Source organism: Acromyrmex echinatior, chromosome 2 (assembly GCF_024713525.1).
Source record: "Acromyrmex echinatior isolate Ae372 chromosome 2, ASM2471352v2, whole genome shotgun sequence".
Classification (NCBI taxonomy): Eukaryota; Metazoa; Arthropoda; class Insecta; order Hymenoptera; family Formicidae; genus Acromyrmex; species Acromyrmex echinatior.
Genome location: NC_141853.1, coordinates 9,017,770 through 9,035,111, shown reverse-complemented (window position 1 = coordinate 9,035,111; position 17,342 = coordinate 9,017,770). Strand labels below are relative to the sequence as shown.

Below are 17,342 nucleotides of genomic sequence, written 5' to 3'. Positions count from 1 at the left end.
TATATACTGGCGTTGACATAACAGTGTTAGCCCCTTTATCTGTGGCGCAGCAACCCGTCTTACATTCGAGTAGAACGTTCATCGCGCTCGGTTTATACCGATAAATCGACACGCAAGAATAGATACAGTACTGAACACGTTGTAAGCCGAGTCGGTAATACATTCACCGCATTTTATCGACTATCTTATGATTGTTATTTTGCAATAATATTTAAATAAACAATATCTTATTTGCACGATGTTTTCAGTGTTTTGGATTTATATGAATAAAGATTTATTATACATCTCGTACGTAAAATAATTATTGCATTTTTTTTCATACTTTAATTTAATTTTACTTATTCAAAAAATGCATGTTAATTTGAAATCAAATTCAATTACCAAAAAAAAAAACAATTTTAAATGTATTTATTTAAATGTATTTATTTAAATATCTATGGATTAAAATAAAATAAAAATATAACTGCGACAAATTGTGATTTGGAAAGAATTCGTCAAATTATTATTATATATCGTTTCCGTTTTGAGCTGTATTTGGATGATTAAAATCTCAAAGAAAAAAAAATCTCAATAGGTTCTCCAAAACACTATATATACATCATACTTCCTGCATTCACTCGATCCTTCAATCCTGACTTGAGTGCATCAGACCTTCGGTGACATTCGGATTGATTAATTCTTTTTTTTTTCTTTATTCAAAACGAACGAACGTCTGTGTGCGACATCTCGTATATATACATTTTATTATCCACAACAGGATATATCTGCAGGTTTTCCGGTCGTCCTTGATATTTCAGACATATTGGCGCATAGTCACGGTAGATCGCGAAGCGAATTTTAATTTGCCTACGCTTTAACGTTATCTTAATTCTTGCCTACCTTGAGCCGGAGTATCGGTCAATAGTATAGTATGCGAAAATTAGATACATGTTTGAAAAACGATAACGCTTTATAGCCGGCTCTTGTCTGTCGACATGCACATCGCACCACGTGAAACGTGGGAACGGGATCCGAGCAGTTTCGAGAGTTAATGATAAAGTCGGATTTTTTTTTCATCGTCAAATGATTTATTGATGCTTTCTATCAACATTACAAATGTGTGTAAGATGAAAAAAAAATGAAAGGAACTCGGAAAGAGTATCGATATTTTCATTATAATATTTTAATTAATTATATTTTCAGTACTTTATAATAAAATATTACATTGATCTTTAGACTCAATCAATTAAAATAATAAGATGTGAATAAACAATTTTTAATATTCGCTAATTTATAAACTTATTTTTAGTTTAGGGAAAAATTTACGAATAAGTAAATAAAAGTTCTTGATAACTGTATGATTTATACTTGTGTGACTATTTCAATCGTTTTTAATTAAACAAAACGTAACAACTTTAGTTAATAATTACATTTTTGTTTGTTATCATCGAATATATATAAATATGAAAAGAATTACATAAAAAATGAAAAACTTAAAAAATTGTAATTTTTACAAATATTGTTTGATTTATTGTTTTTTCCTTTCGGATACTTTTGTTATCGATACTTCTTTTCCGATACAAATGTATTATGAATACACATCTTCCAAATAAGTCAGGTATCGATATTTTTCGCTCGATATCCTGATCCTGAGGTAGATAAACACTGAGCCATCCAGAAGGTGATCTATGAACACAACGATAGATTATTCAATTCCAACAGAGAGTTCGAGATCTTTCTGATGAATGATGATTGTTCTGCGGAATATCAATGTTGATGCTGCTACAACAAGAACAGATCTGGGCAATTATTTACAGCACGAAATAAAAAACGTTTCAAACTTTATCATTTTAAATTTTAACTATAAAAGAAACTATAAATCATATATATATATATATATATATATACACACAATACATTATTAAAAATAAATTGTATTAAAATATAAAAAAATTATAATATGTAAATTTACGTATATATATATACATAAAAAAATTATTCTAATTTATTTTATATAATATTACATAAAACAATGAATTCCTTCAAAAAAATAATTACTACAACACCCATTAATATACCATTGTTATTATATAAAATTTTAATTAGTAATTACTTATTAATAATTTTTTTCTTCAATCAGGAAATTAGTTTTAAGAAATTATTTCTCAATAGATTCATTGAAATGTAAAGAGATTATTTGATCAAAGATTAAATAACGAAGGTATATCCATTTGAATACATGCAATCACATTAATCAAATGAGATTTTATCTTAATAGCGAAAAGATTTTTATTTACGCAAAGCCCAGGACTGATCAATGTATTTGATCAGATTCAATCTAACTTAATTATTTCATTAGGACATTTCTCGAAAATCAGCCGGAATTTAGTTTGGCAGGCCCGCGTTTATCTTTCTTGATAAAATGCGTCGACGCAAAGAATCATATTGCATCTATTTTTAAACCATTCGATATACAGGATGTTCGAATTCAAATATGGTTGATATGAGATAATGTATTTCCGATTTGACTTATCAAAAAAAAGTCGCTAATAAAAAAGGACAGAAGAAGACATGACATTTCTTGTCTTCTTCCACTTTTCCCACTTCTAGAAGAGAAGCGAGCAGAAACAACGTTTTTCTCACTTTTCTCTTATCTCCGATAAAATCAAATGTTCACACGATCCGCGATACTTTCAGGAATTTCCTCGTTCATTCGTTCATTCCGTTACGTAACTTCTTGTGGACTACGCGCACCTGTACCCTGGAAAGGTGCATAATCGACGCAATTTTTTTTTTATTCCATCGTTTCGACGGGACAGTATCAATAACGCACGTCAGCCAGCTGCACGTGTAACCGATTATTTTGATTATTTATTTTTACGACTTGTTTCCTTTTTTTCTTTTTTTTTTTTGCGTGATCTTTCATGCATAAATGAGATCTATCTTGCGTCTCGGCCGAAATACGGCGCAAATATTACGTTGTTTCTTCGAAGTGAACAATTTACTATGGTCTCGTCCAATCTTATGCGCCGGTTGCGCGCGCACAGCGATCGATATTTTCGCGAGACGTAAGAGCTGCATACGAATGTCGATCGTCCAGCGATCAGGAAAATCATCGCGAGCTATATATATGAAATAGCCGTGGATTCAGGCGAAACCCACAATGAAGTTTCGCGCGAGCTGCGGCTTTGGTTGCCTCCTGTAAAGCCTTTCCCCGAGGGGACCGAAACCGGTATGGTTTCGGCGAGTTTGGACGAGCCACGAAGATGAATTCGTTCGCGTCGTGTACGGAACAGTTTCATGCTCCTTCGATACTCGCTTACATCGAAAATCGGATGCAATCAAATTATATACATATATACACAGAAATCTGTCTGTTCATGCTTTCCTCCGGCATTTTGTAACGAGATGGAACGACAGTTCGATTGATAACAATTCGATGTGCTTTTTTTTTACAAGAGAGCCCGTGCTGTTTTAAGATCGATTTGAATGATACCTAAAATCTTAACGTTTTTTTTTTTTCATTGCGAAAGCACGTAATGTAACGTAGCGCGATTTCGTGATCGAGAAGATCATTATAAGCCGTGACTTTCCGAGCCAACATGCGATTCCCTCGTTAAATATAGAAGCTACAGTCGGGAATTGCAGACACGAGACGATAAGAACAACGCAGGGAGAGATCAAGATCGAGAATGTGCGAATCGAAATAAATGCGATAAATTAATCATGATAACAATTCGATATCGCGACTTTTACGCATCGAGATACGAGGCGGCAAAATTTTAGACCTTTCTCTTTGTGAAAAATGAAGAAGACATAAAGAATTACTGTGGGACCAAAATACGAGGGAAAAATTCGCGCTACCTAGTTTCACAATTATATTAACGTGTAAAAAACTACAATATTTTGCAATATTTCGCTCTCTTTTATAATCCATTCCTACGTTCCTTAAATTGAAAAAAAAAATGTCACTGTTTGCGACTCAACAGTTTGTCGTCTGCGATTTACATCCGTTTCCACTAATGATAGTTTAACTTTAATTTCGGTTCAATTAACTTTTCGTCTTTTTCTAGCAATTAGAGAAAGATAAAAAATAACTTTTAATTAAATTTCATTGATGGAAACGAGATGTAAAGAGATTGAAAATTTAACCAAAGTTAGGCAATATAAGAGAAAGGGGAATAAAAGAAAGAAAAAAAGAGAGAGACAGAGAGAAAAGTGATGCAAGGAGAGGAAAGAAAGACAGGTCAGGAAAAGAGAGTCGCGGCCGGAAAGTCGAGGAAAAAAAATGCACTGTAAAGGCGGCAGACGCCTGCTGCCGGTGCAATGGAAATTTCCACTGGGTTAAGGGTGGGGAAGGCAGGAGGAGACGGAGAACGGGAAAGAGAGAGAGCGAGAGAGAGAGAGAGAGAGAGAGAGAGAGAGAGAGAGAGAGAGAGAGCGAATGAGTGAGTGAGTGAATGAGTGACGAGGGTGACCGTCGGGTGCGCCGGAGAGAAGGATGGCGACGGCGGCGGCCGGCTCGCGGCTCCTGCCGTGGAAACCGGACGCGGTTTGCCACGGAGAGAAACCTAGATGAGAACAGGAGAGGCGGCGCCGGGAGTGCGCGGTCTCCGCCACCCGGTGGATACCCGAGCCGGCGGCGTGGAGTCTTACCTTCGTTTTCGCGAAGGGCGGCAGACATAAGGGCCATGGCTGCATCATCTGTCTCCTTTGGAAGCCGGGCATCCTGTCGTCGCGTAGGTACTGTCGTCAGTAGGGGGGAAGGGGGAAGAATTGACGAGGACCAACTGTGCGGCTTTTCACACTCTCTCGCGTCTCTCGCGGGCAAGTGTCCGACGGATCCGCGGCCTGTGTGTCTCTAAACGATCAGCTGCTGGGTGTCGTCGTTGAGACTCTCCGCCGATGTCGTCGCCGATGTCGTCGTCGTCGTCGTCGTCGTCGTCGTCGTTGTCGTCGAGACTTGGTCTGGTATTGGCGCGAGCCTTTAAGTTGGCCGTGGGTTATCAGCCTCTTATCTCGTCAAATAGAATTACTTCCAGCTGCTCCGGTTGGGCTTGCGTCTTCGGGTCTGCCCCTGACGAGCGACGCCGATGAGATATACGAGTGGCCGTCGGCTAGGTCGTGGCGCGGCTCCTCTCTCTCGTCAATGCGCGACCGGCGCGTGCAGTGCGCCTTGATCGGTCGGCGCGGTGGACGCGTGCGTGGGTGACTACGTACGCAGGTGCGCGCGTATGTGTATTATACGTGCGTGCATGCGTTACTCCGTATACTTATTTGTTTGCGCGCGCACGTCGCAGCCGATCACACGTGGCTCTGTTATGAGAGCGGGCAGGGTGACAGAACGTCGTCGTCGTCGTCGTCGTCGTCGTCGTCGTCGTCGTCGTCGTCGTCGTCGTCGTCGTCGTCGTCGTCGTCGTCGTCGTCGTCGTCGTCGTCGTCGTCGTCGTCGTCGTCGTCGTCGTCGTCGTCGTCGTCGTCGTCGTCGTCGTCGTCGTCGTCGTCGTCGTCGTCAGCGGCTGACAGCAGCTGCGACCGATTGAAACGCGCTTTCTTTCCGCGCGCCTTCGATCGATCGCGTTCGATTACCGTATATCGCGTCTACGTAGTCGTGGCACTCCGCGTGCGTGCGTAGATGGTTGATCGATCGGGTGGTTTTGGTTGGATGAATGTGTGCGTGCGTTGGTGCGTCGCCGGATAAGAAAGCCGGGTGTGCGAAACGTTGACGTGGTGTTACGCACCCTCGAGAGACGTCAAGACGTGACGCAAGGAACGATCGGAGCCTAAATGAGAACCGTTCTCGCGGGCTCGCTACCTGTCTCCGTGATTCACCACCTCCACCGCACCACTACGCCGGCTCCGTGTCGCGGATATAGTAACGCCGCGGCTCGCTTCTGTTGCTCCCCGTCTACGAATTCGTTCGGAAAGCTACCAGGGAAAGGGGTCCCACTACGTGAGGAAATTCCTTTTCACTAAATAAAAAAATATTGGATTCCTTATCTCTCGCGACCGCAAAATTCTTCTTTTTACACGTCGCCCGTCGGTGGCCTTATGTCGATGACGTGCGACTTCTCCTCGATGTGTTTAAACAACGAGAATTCCTGATGATTTGTCGCTGGAGAACGGGTTCAAGAATCTCGATTTATCCTCTGTTTTTTTTTCTTTCTCCCTCTCTCTCTCTCTCTTTCTCTCTCTCCACCGGTGTATTGATGTCTCCAAAATGTGCCGTTTTGTTGTCGTTTATATCTCGTGTCAATTTTCTCAATCGTCCAGTCGTTACGCTCCTATGGCTCGGTTGACATGGAAAAGTCTGGTATTACGTGTGTTTTGGGGAACTTTGCTAATCGGTTCGGGAGGTTTGTCTCTTATACACACCGCTGCGAACATAAACCACGCCTCTTTTGCGCGTCCGTAGGGGGAACGCGTTTTCGCGCGGTACGCGGCGTCGCGTCGCGGCGCTGCGCGGAGCGGTGCGACGCGAGGCGACGCGAAGCGACGCGACGGAGCTGTAACACGCCGCGCGCGATTTTATCAGATCTCTGCGAGGCCTCGGTGTTACCCACGCTCTTCGTTCCGAGTGCTTTGGCGCCGCGCTGTGTTGCATCAGAACTTGATCATCTAAATGTAACTGGTTAGATATTAAATCAGCGCCCGAAAGTTTCTTCCTGTCTTCTTTCTTTTTATTGCGTCTCTTTTTCTTTAAATCGCAAAATGTGTTTGTCCACAATCCAAACTTCTGTTGCGTTCTATAGTAAACAATGGGCAATTTTTCTGGAGAACAATACATTATAAATTATAAAAGCACATTGAGAGAGATGAATAGATGTTAACGCGTTCTTATAGACTGATTTGTTTCAAGCTGTCAGTACTCAACTTTCAAAGGAATTCTCGCTATAGTTCATATTCTTTATTTTAAATGGTTTTATTTTTATTTTCTAAAATTTGCATAATTTTCCATGTTTTTATTTTTAGTAACTTCTTCATTGGCTCTTTTCGATTTTGTACTTAATAAACTTGGTAGGTAATCTCTCCATCTACACTGATTCCGAACCGATATCATAATGGTTTAATTTTTACCAATTATTTATATTGTTATAAAACGCGAAAAAGATTCGAACTGAGTTTTTTAAAATCTTATTAGCATCTCGAAATGACTAAATTTTTGTAATTAATTATTAAATATCAAATATATGTATTAGGGAAATATTAATTTCATGATGTATATATTATATACAATTTTTGTATCTCTATTATTATCGGAATTGAAAATATTTTTTTTTTAATGAATATTATAAAATGTTGATTTTAAATCATTCACTGCTAAATTTTCCATGTTTTGGTCCCCGATTTGTCACTATCAGTATGTTTGATTTCAATAATAACTAAATGGAACAATTATTTTTTAATGAGTATTCTTTATCATTTCATAAAAGAACATTTGTATTTATATTAATTGTATCATGAAAAATATATTTCATGTTATTACGTTCAAAGTTCACACATTAGTAAGTCGTACATTTTTTCACAGATATATGTATCTATATATATTTTTCGCGATATTACAAAACATTTTTATATATGAAAAAGAAGTTTAAAAATTAAAAGATTATAATTGATCTAATTATTTTGATCTAATATTTCTTACAAAAAATTAAATTAAAAATTAAAAATTTTTTAAATTTTGTATTGTAAAATTATTGATTGTGTGACATTTAATTAATTACATATTTACTTATAATACTACAAAAGAGACAGCATTTTATCTATCAATGTAAGACTGTAACAATTTTTTTTTTTGCTAAAGATTTAAAATTTAGCAAAACAGAAAAGAAATGGGATAAAAAGATTTCCGAGTGTTACTACGTTTAATAATTTTATAATGAACATAATAGAGAGAGTTATACATTTATAACATTAATTACAATAATGTACATGCTTGTCAACTATTAATAAGATCTTTTTGCAACGTATATCATTTCATCAGCGCCCGCGTCATTTAACATTCTCACATGATAATTTGTGGGACAAGTTGCACCGATCTCTCACATTTATCCCATTTGCACCTAATGTATTATATATTAATAGATATCGATCTGTTTGAAAGTTGCGCTATTCATTGTGTATAATATGCATTTCCCGGCGTTTGAAGCGTTCAACTTGAAAATAAATTCAAAATAAATATATTCCTCCACATAATTCCAAACCTTGGTATTTCTTTATTTGTATATTTTATCCCTGATACTAGATTATTAAAAGAAAAGATACCATACTCTTAATATTTTTTGTTCTTCTAGTTGAAAACAATTTTTTAAATACATAAAGACTTTACAGTAAGAAAATAATATAATCAGTTAACAAATTAAATAACTCATTTTTCTATTTTCTTTAAACGATAATAAATGAAAAAGACAAACTTTTTAAACATGTATAATTAATCATGTGCAATGTGCTTCAGTCTAAAATGTAGACTGATATAAAAGGTATAGATAGTACATAAGTCAGTTATTTACAAGTTTTAAAATTGAAGGATTGTATCGTTAAAACACATAGTGAACCGATGAGACATGGATCGAACGACATTTGTATCCATTGCTCATCGAGGTAGGTTCAAACGGCGCAGTCTCGGCCGTCCATGGAAGGTTCGAGAGACGTTCGACCTCGTTCCACCATATATGTTAGTAGCCAGTCAGTCCTGTCTCCGTACACGCCTGTCAGCACGTACGCTTCACATCCCTGCTGTGGAAGTCTCGTATCGTCTCTTCCTCTTACCTCTCTGACCGCAGATCCTTTTACACGCTCGCGTATACAACAGCAGTACGCATTCAGCGAATAATGCTGAAGGATAGACGATTCCTTTAATGTCTAGCACATTTTTAATTTGATACTGCTTTTGTTGAATCCATATCAGCTTTCTATATCTAGCTCTTATCAGTCGTACGTATATCTATTGCGCGTGCTAATATTTAAATTTATTAGTCATTTGATTTATCAAAAGATACTGATAAGAAAAACTTGGAAGTTATAGTCTCTTGTAATCACCTTTTCTATCTAAGTATTACTTCCTAGTTACTTCCTAGCGAGTACTTAAGAATAGCCACAGACATTGAACTATTGCGGTACGTGTCTTCAGCATGATGTGTCGCTTAATTCTTAGCAGTCCAGTTAGAGAGTCTATGGTTGTTATTCTCAGCGTTTAGTCGTTAGTAAAAGCAATTCTTAACTGTAAGTGAAAAAGCTATTAATTAGAAAAACAACTTTGAAATCTTATTGATAAACATTTCAGCAATAAAAGCTCTTATATTTTATATACATATACGTATATAAATTATGTATATAAAATAAAAGAATAATATTTACGTTATATGTATTATTATAAATATTGCAGATGATTCATTATATACGTTTCGTTGCAATAAAAGAGCTTTTATAATATATGATTTTTTTCCATTTTAATTACACGTGCATCATTTTTATCTTTTTTTCTTAACATAAATATAAATATGTATATATATTTATATATATGTATAGTATATAAATAAAATAATATAAATAATATAAATAAATTTGTTATAAATTTTATATACATAATATAATATATAAATTTTTTATATGTATTATATTTAAATACTATAATTTTTTTCTCTTACTCATATTATCAGAGTGAGAGAGAGAGATCAATGTTTTTTTTTATTAAAATTATAGATTAAATGCTACATCTTTGTAAAATATGAACTTTGCACCATTATCATACTGATATAATATTTCAGGTATTTTTTTTCCTGAAATTTTTATGTACCAAATTTTATCTGATAGCAATATGAACTTTCGCGTGAATTTTATTGACGAATGTAAAAGAGAATATGTCAATATTTACTGCTACATAGATTATATATGATTTTAATGATTATATATGATTATAATAATTATATAAAAGTATGATTTTTACGCTATGATTTACGTATAATATTATATACGCTATACGTGTTAAATATATAGCGTAATTTAGGAATATGTGTAAATATTATTTCTAATGATATTTTTTATTAAAAAATAAATTTTTTAAAACAATTTTCTTTCTTTCAAGATTCTTGTATTAGCTATCAAATTAAAATTTTGATAAAGTGAATTCTTTGAAATTAAATTAAAAATATATTTTGGTTATGATATATTTTTACGCTTCTGAAGTATAACCTAAATGAATGATTAATTACAAATGTCATTCATAGCAAGTGTGCACAATCAGTAACTTTTTATTCAAGTAAAAAATAAGTATAGTTTTCGGTCACTGTATTAAGACATTTGCTAATATTTGCTAACATTTATAACTTGATTTTTTTTAATTTGTTGTTCAATCATTTACTCCAAGATTTTTGCTTCAATTTTTTGAGAACTTATAAGTTATCGATAAACGCATAGATATATTTATGAAGCTCTTATGCTGTTCCTTGATGCACCGTTATCTTTTATATTTATCGCAATTTCAATAATCTTCCTTGTGATTCCATGAATGATGCGATTTATCACCATGTATATGAAAGTAATCGATTGATGTTTTATCGGCAATAATGCACGTTATTTCCTGTCTAAGAATATATAATAGTCATCATGTCTCTTATTTCCGTTTCTATCAATGTAGATTAACTTTAATTAATTTATTTTTTATCCTTTTCTAATTCTTAGAACTAGAAAAAATTAACGACTGAAGAATTAAACCAAGATTGTTATATTTAACAGGAAATAGCGTGCATTGCTACCAATAAAAGATCAATCGATTACTTTCCGTATCATTCGCAGAATCACAAAGCGGAAGGAAGATTATTGAAATTGCAATCAATACGAAAAATAGTGATGCATCAAGGATCATCACAAGATACTAGCAGAATTTGAGGCAAGTTTATGGCCTGCATAAATTCTGATCGATGATGCTTGAAAAAAGAAAGTGATTGGGCTGACCGATAATTCACGTATCGTATATTGTCTATGCAAACTAGCAATGTAACTGTTGTTTGCAGTTTCGCAATTTGCACATCAGTTTTATCATTAAATAAATAGAAGCTATTTATATCGATGAAAAGATTATTTTATTGATTATAACTATTACTATAATACGGTATATTAAGGAATTTGCAATTTGAATTGTCATTGACTTGTCAATCAAATATTAAAATTAAATATTGAAGATTGAAGTTCTAACGCAGAATAACCAACTTGAGTTTGTCGAAGAATATAGTTTTTCTTGCTATATTATGCACATAGTATTCTATATATTTACATATTCTATTATTTAGAATATTATTTTATTGCGATTTATATCGAATACGTTGATGTATCACTGCGAGCAGTGATGTTCTTTCTAGTGACGCGATTTCTTTTATATTAATAAGAACGAGGGCTTTCAACTGTGAGAACGTCGATCAAAGGTCTTCAAACGACTGCACCCACTCCACTTTTGGAACGATTCCATTCAAAGAATACATCTCACTTTAATTAATTTCATGTGCGATTCGTATATCACACTGCAACACGTCACATTTTAAATGCCATGAGTTTGTCGAACGCGTGTTTCAATGAAATCTTATTAAATGCATTATTTCACAACTTTCTACGATGTCATATATTAATATCGTAAAATTTGTGTAAAAAAATTTAAAAGAAATGTAGCAAGAAAATTAGCTGTCATTTAAAAAAAAACGGAGCATGAGAATAATTATAAAATTGTTAATTAATTGAAACATTATAAATAATAACTATGATTGAAAAGCTATAACTATGATTAAAAGAAACAGCAAAAAAATATTAAAAATTTATGAAGAATTCTATTGTACATGATGTACGTGAATATTATTATATTGATGGATTGCATATTACAATGGAACTTATTTAGTATACAAAGTTCTGGTTCAGATTTTGGTTTTAGGAAAGGATGGCGTTCAGATTTGATAATTCCAACTTGTAATAATGGCTGCACGCATAGAACAGAAACACATTGGAACATTTTATAAGCGATAAATTGGTCTATTGCTGGATAATAAAAAGAGTATCATTGACAACGCTTAGATATATTTTTTTATGACACTCAAGTCATAAGATTAAATATCTATAATCAAATTATATTTCTACAATAGAAGCACAAGAAATAATTTAGATGTTTTCGCAAAAAAAAATATGAAAAATATTAATACAAAAATGCGACTGCACGTAAAAAAAATTACATGTGCAAAAAAATACATTTGTAAAAAAAATTACTTATTTTAAAAAGTAGCGTTTGAAAATTTAGATATAGATGTCACATATGAATTTGATATATCGAAAATATTTGTCAAAATATTTTATACAAAAATCTTACCATTTTCTTAAAATAACCAAAAGTCTGGATAAAATTAAATCCTCCTAAGATCTATCTACGCTATAGAATTGAAAATTTCGGAATCGTATCGCAAAAACTTTCCTTGTATACATTAGCGAGAAACGAACAAACGCGGTCTATTTCTTTGTTGTTACTACTGCATACAAAGCACACTATGCAAAACACACTTCTAAGGTAACCACGACGTATCCCGATAAGGTATTCATATTCATACGTTTTACATTTCACACTTTTAAACGCATTTACGTCAGCTCCATTTGCGCATTGATGATCCTAATTTGTAATGCTTTGGTAAGTAATTATTTCGGCAAGTTAGCATACATATGAGATACATCCAAAGTTAGTCACTTTCTTTTTTTATAAATTCTTATGTAGAAATCATTTGATTTGAATAAAATTTTATTGGTTTGTAAAACAAACAAATGCAATTTTGTACCTTTTCGTTTCAGGTTAACATTTAGATTTAAAAAATTGACTATTATATATCTATTATAATATTGCAATATTAAATGTTTGTGATATTATTGATTACAAATTTAGATTCATTTCAATTAAAATTTTATTTATACATCTACAATTATACATATTGTTTTTATACCTTATTATAATAATATTAAATTTTTGAAAGAATGTATTTTGATGACTTTTATCAAGAAATTTCTTAAAAAGCTTTTCTTTCGTATATAATTCTTTGTTCCTTTAGCCACAATGGAATATTCTCCTCTTTATCTATTTAAAGTAGTTGATGCGAAAATGCGTTTAGTAATCTTTTCTAACAACTTCAAACGATGAGTTCTATCGGTAAGTTTCCTATATTGTTCCCGCGAGGACGAAGGTCAGGAATAAGCGCGCATAACCAGAAAGTGCGTAGATCGTTTTAAGTTGGCATTGGCAAAGAGTCAGTATTCCCTTCAGTTAATGCAATTATATATACGGTATCACTTAAAAGATCTGAAGAAATTGATTGACTTAAAGTAGTACTTCTCTCAAATGGTTCCTTTGTTTACAATAATAAAAAATATCTTATTACTATTTAATTTATATTCGAAAATTTGCATATGTGAAATTCAAGAAGGCTGTATTCTCATCACATATTTATATGTTGAGAGCGGGATTTGTTTCGAATTATTGTTTTAATACGAATTTACAGCTAAAAGATAAAAATGCCAGCTAAGATTGCGAAAAGTTATTGACGTAATAAAATAAAAAATTGCACAAAAAATTATATGTCAGATTAAAATATATACAAATAGACAAACAGTCGAAATTACATATTTTTATAATGAAACTATTAATTGTGAGTCAACTTTTGTTAATCTGGAAAATTTCCGTTATACAAAATATTATGTATTTTGATCATTGTAAAATTAAATATACCTACTTCAGTATATAGAATGTAATGAAATTTACATAATCTAACTGAAACATAAGTGATTTCTCGTGTAAGAATAGCTCAAGTGCAAAACAAAGCATTTCGTTTCTGAATATATAATAAATTTCTATTCTCAATAGTTCAGAACGTTATACAACAAGATAAACAAGATGTACAATGAAAAAAAAAACTCTTCTCAAGTATATATCACTTGTGGGTACACGCGTTTATCGTCATAAGCTGCAAGGTGTTAGTATCTCGTTTGCATATGTTGACTAAAGTTATTGAAAGATGCAAAACACTTTATTGAATATGCGCGGTCTGTGCTATTCTGAGTTAGTTGAATATCAATTCGCTGCATAAATTATTTTTTGTTCCGATTATTCGTTAGTGCAATAGCAAACCTGTCTATGATAAATATTGTCATATGAGTTTCAATTAATTTATCAGATGTCACATATAAAGCAAGACGCAGTTAGAAAAAAATAATTATCTTATTAATAACATTATCTCTTTAATAACATTCATTCTCCTATTGTAATACCTTAGAGTCCACGATGATGCACAAATCGTTATGTGAAAAATAATTTTATATTTATATTTTTTTAATGAAATAATACTTATAGCATTATTATTGCTAAATCTGGCTGATTTCTACAAGATGCCATCATACTTGTCACGCATTTTTTTTCCAGTTATATTTTTGAGGTAATTTCTTGCCTAACGAATTGTCGAATGGAATTGCATCTATTTTAGAAAATTCTTAAATAATAAATATCTCGATATTCAATATAATATTTTAATATATGAAGTCAAAAATTGAAATGTCTTCATATGAAGTCTGCTTTTTGATATTTGATCTTTGAAGTGCAATAGAGCCTGCTAATTCTATATAATTCTCAGATAATAATTTGCATTTGCATCGCGTCTGTCGCGTGTAGTTCTCACGTTATCCAATGTTTACTTATTTCAAAGCGTAACGTTGACTCGCGTATGTCTCTCTTTCTCTCATCTTTATCTGCGAAGTTCGAGCTATGTCGATGTCACGTTGTTATCAAGGCGATACTCGTGAACTTGACCCATGCTGTACCGTTCGCGACTTCTTGGCGTGAGGATCGGGCCGTAAATTTACAAATGCTCGCACGTGCATCACGCGTATTGCGCTCGCACGCGTCGCTCGTGCGATCGGGCACCGCGCCGTTCCACCGTTATGCGTACGCTCGCATCTTTTTCTCTCGACGCGATCTCCTCGGCGTTGTATATCATGGCCGAATCACGATTGATCAGGGTTAACTGACGGGTCGACTGACGTTATTAACGTCCAAGGAAAAGTACGTGGTACAGATTTTGAGAAACTCTCTCTCTATTATGGCGTAAAAACGCTAGAGTATGCACTTGTGCATCATAAAGTCCTTTTAAGGAAAACGAAAATTTTTATAGCCATCTATAATGTTGTTAGCAATTAAGTTTATCCTAGTGAAAAAAATTTCTTATATTTTATATTTTTCAAATTTTATAGATTTTAAATTTGTGCAAAAAAAATTTCTGCAAAAATACCTTAAACTTTTTCAGATTTTGTAAGTTTTTTTTCAGAAATTATATAATGAAAAATCTTGGAAGTTTTTTTAGAATATTTCGAAATTTATATATACATACACAAAGAATTCTAAAAAAGATCTCTAGATTTTCTTTAGCATTTTTTTAAAATATTCTAATTTAGATAAAAAATCTGAGAAATTTTTTTTTAATAGTAATAAAATTATATGAAAATTCTAAAAAATTATACAAAAAATTAAAAAAAAATGTTTACCAGATAATGATAAGAGATTTGTTGAAATTTTGAAATAATTTAATAATTCATATATTGTGAAAAAGCAGCTTATTAATCACGGATCTTTGTAATTCAAATTATATTTTTTGATTATAACTTAATCAGAAATAGGAGTTTTATCAGTACTTTTCCAGAAACATTACATTATTTTACGTAACGATTTCATACTTTTCACTTGAGCACGAATGATGGAAAATATCTGTCCGTGAAAATTAGGGCAATTTGTTCGTTCACGCTTGGTCGATATTGCGACAAATCGGGAAACAAAGACGATAATTTCTGTCTCTAAGAAGAGCTGTGACGCAAAACAAACTAACTCGGTTATTAGCACCATAAAAATTTGTGTGTGATAATTCTCGATTCTTTCGTCGATAGAAAATCAAAGTTGCTGAAACATTCAAGAGCAGCGACTAGTTAAATTATAAAATAATATCTAATATTATCAAATAATAATTCTTAAATATACTACACTTATAAGCAATTTTGGCCTTTCCCTTTATAAAAGTTTTATGCAATTTCTTCTTAAGAAAATAAAATCGAATTGATTATTCTTCATAATAATGACTTGAGCACGAAAATAACTTTCATGAACACTCATTTTCTTGTAGAGAAGGCTTCAATAAAGCTATATCGCAAACCTAAAAATAAAGTTTTCCGTGCTTCTCATTGATTGATTGTTCCATAGTTAGACCAAGCGTAATCCCATCAATTCAAAGGCCATTCCGACTCGATGAGCACATGGCAATTAATTAATCGAAGCAAGGAGCTTTTCTTGAACATTCGAATGATTAATACGTGCCATTAGTACGTACGATAAGTATCGATAAGAATCGGCTATTTCGTAATACGTATTTCCATAACGTATATACAGAAACAGCAATGAACACGGCTCATCCACGTCGTTCGATAAGTTATTCCAGGGAGGCGGCTCTCGATTTATTTCAACCTTGCAACTCTATTCGCGACTATACAGAATTGATGCAATTATCCGTGACGAAATAGCCGTCATTGCCGTGAAAGCGCGATTGTTACATTATTATTAAATTCGCGTTTGGTCGAGCGTATTTCCTGATGTACTTGAGAATATTTTCCCGATGATAAGGCGGTGATCTCGTTGTTCTCGTAACAGGAAAAGAAGGCTGATAATTGGCTGACATTTATGTACAAGTAATTAAAACAACACTCCATGATACAGACGGTGATCACGTTAAAATTTCCGCGCCGACATATTCGCAGTTTAACTCAACATATTGTGATCATTTGATCGTCATCCCCGTTGATAATGATATCGTGCGGATTAAAGAACCACGCCATGCTTACAATGAGCGCTTGATGGAACGGAATCGTACAATAACGCCCTTGTTATATCGCGAGCGACGCGAGCTTTTAATATGGTAAATGCAAACAGATACACGTGATCTTTTATATCTCGTCTTATATTGATCTAGAATTAATAAATCTTAGTCATTAAGAATTTTCAAAATTTGATTAGACATTTTGTTGTTGGCGTTTTAAAATTAATATCAATCGTAATTAAAATTAATTATATTTAAAAGGATACTTTATAATAACGTCAATTTATAATAATGTTTTATCTTTTCTATTATATATAAAAATAGGTTGACATTGTATTTGTCAATATTTGATAATTCCATCAAGTATCAATACTTAATAAGTACTTATTGATAATAATATAATCGAATAATCAGTATCAGCGCAAATTGATGGAGTCAAAAACATCTGTTGTAATGTATCTGATAATTGTAGGATATTATATATAGTTTGATAATATT

The 17,342-nt window shown here is 33.3% G+C and overlaps 2 protein-coding genes and 1 long non-coding RNA gene across 3 annotated transcripts in view; 1 reads left to right on the top strand and 2 right to left on the bottom strand.

The window, feature by feature from the left end:
• Positions 1–5,375, bottom strand: part of Tret1 (trehalose transporter 1) — a 29,442-nt gene extending 24,067 nt beyond the window's left edge. Inside the window, exon 1 of the mRNA XM_011059352.2 lies at positions 4,636–5,375. Within this exon, the coding sequence (XP_011057654.1) occupies positions 4,636–4,707 (72 nt within the window). The 5' untranslated portion in view covers positions 4,708–5,375. The remainder of the gene's footprint in view (positions 1–4,635) is intronic.
• LOC147910467 (RING-box protein 2-like) overlaps positions 1–17,342 on the top strand; it is a 50,068-nt gene that overhangs the window by 25,763 nt on the left and 6,963 nt on the right. The gene's annotated exons all lie outside the window — the stretch shown is intronic.
• On the bottom strand, positions 8,005–15,515 carry LOC147910468 (uncharacterized). The gene is made up of 2 exons (XR_015548319.1): positions 9,019–15,515; positions 8,005–8,935 (listed from the first exon to the last, which is right to left on the bottom strand). It is a non-coding gene; the product is annotated as an uncharacterized LOC147910468 (long non-coding RNA).